General features: G+C 41.1%; 1 protein-coding gene across 2 annotated transcripts; it reads right to left on the bottom strand.

The window, feature by feature from the left end:
- Window positions 1-2,402: 2,402 nt before the first annotated feature.
- LOC148040199 (peroxidase 7-like) lies at window positions 2,403-5,675 on the bottom strand. Of its 2 annotated transcripts, XR_015688573.1 has the most exons (5): window positions 5,068-5,675; window positions 4,689-4,877; window positions 4,305-4,467; window positions 2,780-3,259; window positions 2,403-2,681 (listed from the first exon to the last, which is right to left on the bottom strand). XR_015688573.1 is itself a non-coding variant. In XM_087666181.1 (4 exons), exons 1-4 carry the CDS (start codon window positions 5,491-5,493, stop codon window positions 2,832-2,834), a joined length of 1,206 nt encoding a protein of 401 aa, XP_087522307.1. In that variant the 5' UTR covers window positions 5,494-5,675; the 3' UTR covers window positions 2,403-2,831. The 2 variants fall into 2 exon arrangements, 1 of the variants encoding a protein (XP_087522307.1); XM_087666181.1 differs by having other exon boundaries at window positions 2,403-3,259.
- Window positions 5,676-6,118: the final 443 nt, after the last annotated feature.

Genomic DNA, 6,118 nt, shown 5'->3' with positions numbered 1-6,118 from the left:
ATAGGACAAAAGAGGTTAAGGGTGTAGAAATCTATATGGGGTCCATATATAGAAAAGTGAAAATTTTCTTATTGCACTAGTATAATATAGTGACTTCATATTAGGTATGCAATGGTGTCACCAATTTAATCCACAAGTAGATTATAATATGCATGCCATTCAAAGTGTGTAGAAAAATCAAAGCATCACATTCCATGGCACTAGGGAATAAGAATTGTGTCCATTACTTATCCACATACATGTAAAACATGTAATAATAAATATATCCAAAACATCTCTAATTTAATCCATGAAATTCAAGATAAAAAGTTATAAATTACACAAGATTAACAAAAATTCTTAGATAAATTTCTTGATTTCTTTGTAGATGACTTATCTCCTGGACTATCACCATCTAGACTTGAGAATCATAACATATATCTAATTCTTAGAATCCAAGAACCATGCAAAGCTTCTTATTATCATACTTTCATAAGAGAAAAAGGAAATTCAAGACCAAGTTGAAGAACTCATTAATAGAGGACTCATACAACCAAGTAGCTTACCCTTTGGCACACCTATTTTGATTGTCAAGAAAAAGAACCAAATACATTGTATGCATATAGACTACAGGGCAGAAACACAATTACAATCAAAACTCCCTTAAGTTGATGAGCTCTTAGATAAGCTTTAGGATGCAAGAATGTTTAGTAAAATAGACCTCAAATCTAGGTATCACTAAGTTTATATAATTACTACATTGAACATTTACAAGATAGTTTTCCTACTCGATTTGGTCATTATGAAATTTTGGTAATGCCTTTTGTGTGTGACTAATACTTCTACTACTTTCAATCATATGATGAACCATATCGTTTTTAAATATTAGCATTGTACCATTGTTTTTTAAAATGATATTGTGGTTTTTACAAAAATTTAAGAAGAATTTGTATCCTTGGTGCTCAACCTTTTGAAACAAACCCACTCTTATGCCCCTCTTGATAAAAGTGATTTCTTTTTAATTGAAATCAAACATTTATGACACATAGTCTTAGGTGAAGGAATTGGAAGTAATTTTAGGTTAGTAAATCTAGAAAATGTACACTAGGCTGATATTCTTATGTTTGTTTGGTTTCTATTGCAAGTTTGTTCATAAATTGTTTAAAAGAAATTACTTACCTTTGACTATATTGGTATTAAATAGAGGAATTGTATTTTAATGAGATGAATGTCAATCTAGAGTCATTTGAATTACTAAAGCATGCACTTACCCATGCACTTGTTTTACAAGTCCACGAATTTAATAATCTATTTTTCTTACTTGCAAATGCAAGTGGTTCAAGTATTAGTGCTATATTGATGCAAGGTTCACATCCAAATTGCATATTCTAGCTATAAGCTTAAATCTAACGAGTTAAAATACACCACATATGATAAAGAGTTGCTAGCTATTTTTCCATTTATTATGCACTTGGAAGCATCATCTTAGAGGTTCTAAATATATGATAGAAGTTGACCAACAAAGCAATAGACAACTTTTGTCTCAACCACAAAAACTTAACTGATTAGATGGGCTATTTTTGTCCAATATTTTCATCCACTTATATAAATTCACCCTCACAATCATGAAAATGTTGTAGCCAATGCTTTGATTTGATACCCTTTTGTCAACAACATTTCTTTGATTACTTCTATTTCACGTGATTCTAGAAAGACACATGAACAAAAACATCCACTAGCTTGCTTACATGTCTAATCCATCCATCAAAGAGCTTGTCACTTCTCTATGTGTAGGTTACAACCAATAATATGCATTGTCATAACAAAGGTACATGTAAACCCATATTTAAGTTTTGAAGAAACATTGAACTAGGGTTGATGGTTTGAGTATTACTTGAAGAAACCCTGAACTAGGGTTGATTGTTTGAGTGTTATTTGTGAAGTTTCCAAATAATTGTTTGAACTTGGATTATATAGCCTATACTTGAACAACCAAATAACTATTTCCAATGTTAAAATGTGCTAATTCTTAAACTAGTTTTGGGAATATAATAAAGAAGTGAATAACATATACCTTGGTGATTGCTATCACCTTTTTATGATGCCAATTTGTAATTTGGCTATGAACCCTTAAATTGTCATGGCACTAGTAAAGAGTAATGTGTTCAAATTGGCATTTCTAATATAGTTGTGATAATTATAAAGGACATGTTAGATGTTGTCATTGTAATATGGATCGAACATAACATATAGATGTATGCTCAACCACATCACCTTGTGGGCATTCAGGCTATATATATAATATCACTTAAAATGGTTAACTTGCCATGTGAAAAAGAAATAAAAGATAATGCCATCAAGTTTTGGCTTCCTAGAGAAACTTCAAGCTTACATAGTACTCACTCAACCTTTGTATATGTGAGTTATAATAATTAATCTATGTTAAAGGGGGGAAAAATTTATGGTAATGTCATTGAGTTTTGGCTTCCGAAGAAGCTTCATGCAGAGTCCATAGTACCCTACAATCATTACTCCATGTTACATATACGAAGTAATGTCATATAATTTTGGACTCGGCAATGCCAAGGGGCGGGCATAGTTTACTGCCGTGAGATGGAGAGGTAGGGCGTGTGCAGATGTCCGAAGGCGGCAGCTTCCTTGATGCAAGGTTTATTGTTGATCTGGATGTGGAAGTGGGGCTACTGATGAATTATAAGGTAAGAGCCCTCGTCAGGTAGCTAGCGATGGAAAATCAAGGTGAGCTAATTAGCGAGCAAGAGGAGGAGGAGGAGTAGTGTACCGGCGCACTGTGATCAGTAAGATGATCATAGAAGTGTAGTGTGAGTTGGGATTTAGCGGTGGCCGCGACGAGGACGACGAGGAGGGGGGTTGGGCCGACTGCAGATGCGGCGGACCTCGCCTTGGTTGCCAGCGATGACGTTGACGTTGCCGAGGTTGACCATGGAGACGGCGAACTGGGACTCCCACATGCCGGGTTGGCTCAGGAAGGCGTCGACCATGGAACTGGTCATGTCGTTGTCGGCGATGAGGGTCTGGTCGGACTTGAAGAGGCCCATGCCCTGCTTCAGGTTAGTGTAGTACTGCAGGTCCACCACGTATGGGGTCACCGGATCGTTGTACACCGGCGCCCACGGGCCTCCCCCGTCCTTGCACTCCTGCCGCAGGAAGTGCGCGTACGTCCGGTTCATCGCCGGGTTCGCCCCCCGCGCCCCGCTCCCTGTGAACGAGAAGCAGTGCGCCCTCCCCACCGAGTGCGCTCCTGCGTATCATTGCAATGCATGTGCACGTTATTAGGGCCCAATCGTAGTTCCGCTTAACACGTCGATGTTTTTAAATAACAATAATAATAATAAAGAACCATTGACATTCCCACGAGGTTTTGGATACATTCCCACTATACCTTTTCCGCTCTTGTGAATTAAAACGTGCTCACAAAAAATCGAGGTCTAATGTAAAGTGAATTGTAAAATTTTAAAAAATACATTCGAATTTTAATGAAAGAAGTCTAAAACTTTGAATCCTTTATGAAATGGCAAATTTGTATGATTTTAGTGAAAAATCCCCCCAAATTTTTAAAATAGAGATTTTTGTACGTAGAATTAACACAACATCATGGGCTTTTGCGAGGGAGGGACCCCATTCTTAGCTAGTGAAACCTCCTCCAAGTTTTGGAGAAATTCCCACATTGTAAATTAGGACAACATCATGAGCTTTTGCAAAGCAAGGATTCCATACATAGCTAGGGGTGTAGTTGGGGGCAAGGGGTTGTTATAGGGACCACATACCTAATTAGATGCAATTCACACAAAGTTTTGGAGAAATTTCGGTTATAATTCCCACATTATGAATCAGGAGAATGTCATGAGCTTTTGGGAAGGAGGGACTCCACACCTAGCTAGATGTGATTGGGGGACGAGGGGTTGTTAGCTGGTAACCCCTTGCTCCCAAGGGCACCTAGCTAGGTCTGTGGTGCTTGCTAAGGAAAAGCTCATAATGTCGAATACTATATAGAAAAACAAGGGAAAATAGGCCCTTATCACTATGGGAAAATCTCTAGAACCTTGCGTTGGTAACCCCTTGTCTCTAAGTGCACCTAGCTAAGTATATGATGCCTCCCAAGCAAAAGCTCATGATGTTGAACATTCTAGGGAAAAACAAGTGAAAAGAGCCCTTCCTCGGGACACATGGAAGAATGTCTTAAACTTCTTTGATTACTCAAGGATAAAATCTTTTGGAAATTTCTTGCTAGTTGAGATAGAAAAGGCGAAAAGAAAAATGTATCAAGAGGTCGTTCATGTGGGTACCTGACAATGTGGCAAGATCAACGAAACTCAATCCCATGGCACCATATTGCTCGAGAAGAGTGTTAGCATCAGACTCTTGATGGGGAACTTGTTCAGCATCTTTGATGTAAGAGGTGGGGGAGTCCTTGCGCCCAAAGGGCACAAACCAAAAAGGCCCACCCATCTAATGAAGACGAATAATAATGCGTTAATAGAAAGGTCCGTCCATCTAGTAACAACGATACTAGCCATTAATCCACACCGATGAAGTGACTTGAGGCGACTAAAATAGTCAACAACCAAATTAGACGCGAAAGAATTTCGTAGTGATTGAATATCAGGGCTTGCATCGAGGCTTAGCTGTTGAGATTATGCATTCACGTAATCAAACTACTATATACGTACCTCAAGCACGACATCCCGCGCTATGGTGGTCAAGATGTCGGCGCAGGAGACGACTCCGGGGCATTCTCTTTCCACAGCCATTTTGATGTTGTCCACAACTTCAAAGCCTCGCAGGCCCTTGCTAAAGACAGAGTACATCTCAGTGGAGCGTCCTTTGGGATCAGCCAAGAGGATGGAGGCATCGCAGCCCTGATAAATCGTTGTTCAGGAGAAGAAGATTAATACTGATGCCAATGGATTATCTTAGGATTAGGGCAATGGAAGTATTGATAACAACACAAACTTAAGAAGGAATGGATTATTTTGGGATTACAGCAATGGAAATATTGATAACAACACAAACTTAAGAAGGAAGCATTGAGCAGATTAAAGCCCATACTGTGGCCGTGCAGTCATGGAAATGCAAGCGCAGGAGGCTGGCCGCTAAGGACAGGTCGATCTTGATCCACTCGATGACCTTGTTGTGGATGATGGACTCGACCTGAGGACACGTGTTAGCATAGTAGTCGTTGGATAGGCTCTCGCCGCCGGATCGGACGATGCGAGGGGCGGGGCTGCGGGCGCTGAGGCGGGCGTTCGTCACGCTAGGTCTGGGCTTGGGCTTGGGCTTGGGCTTGGGGCAGAAGGGCTGCTTGGCGACGCGGCCTCTCAGCGGTGCGCCGCGTGGCGTGCACTTGGACTTCCACGTCGCCACGGCCTTCTTCCTCAGCGGAGCGGCCGCTCCCGCGGGCGTGCTCACGTGGGTGGCTGCCAAGGCAGACAGCAGCAGCAGCACCCAAGCCACATTCAGAAGCGACGCGGCCATGGTGGTTGATTCAACGCTGGAGGTTAATAATTATCCCGTCCGGCCTGGAGAGACTAAGCTCTCATAATACGGGTGGTAATTAGCAGAGCTACTTCGTTGTATGATGTAGACGTAGTAGGCAAGCTCTTGCCTCTTTCATTGGCCAGATTCAGATGTGCTGTAACGTATCTAATGACGAGAAGCATCCCCAGCGGAGCCATTATAAAGAGAGGAAAAATACGGGGACATGAGAGGACGTGCTGCGACACAACAGCAGGTGTCACCGCCGCTGCGCCTCAAGTGTGTTTTCGCAAAAGGAGTGCCGCGCACGACCAACCTTTTTGCTCCTGCCCACTCTCCCCCTCAAAGAGAATATCCCCCTTGATTGAGTAAATGGCCCTCTCCCTAATCCCCCCAATATTCCTTGCTCGTTTCAATAAGCCAATGCTTGCCAGCATGTAAAATGCACAAGGTTTCTAGGAGTACCTTTATTGCCCTGGCCCCTCACTTGATTGAATATGCATAATGTCCATAATATTATTCTAGTTTATTCACCCTTCATTGACAAATGTAAAACCAATGTAGTGGCATGTCACCTTTAGAAAACTTTGTTGTTCTTGCTTCATAGAGAATGAAATGCAAACTC

This window comes from Lygodium microphyllum, chromosome 2 (assembly GCF_053477565.2).
Source record: "Lygodium microphyllum isolate KBCC chromosome 2, Lygodium_microphyllum_v1.1.10, whole genome shotgun sequence".
Classification (NCBI taxonomy): Eukaryota; Viridiplantae; Streptophyta; class Polypodiopsida; order Schizaeales; family Lygodiaceae; genus Lygodium; species Lygodium microphyllum.
This window is presented reverse-complemented; position numbering and strand designations above follow the sequence as displayed.

Bases quoted from the DNA above. Each gene is read 5' to 3' on its own strand.
- LOC148040199 (XM_087666181.1), bottom strand. From the start codon at position 5,493: ATGGCCGCGTCGCTTCTGAATGTGGCTTGGGTGCTGCTGCTGCTGTCT. The intron at 4,468-4,688 runs GTACGTATATAG...CGTCTTCATTAG, and splicing joins CGCGGGATGTCGTGCTTGAG to ATGGGTGGGCCTTTTTGGTT. The intron at 3,260-4,304 runs GTACCCACATGA...AATGATACGCAG, and splicing joins TGATCTTGCCACATTGTCAG to GAGCGCACTCGGTGGGGAGG.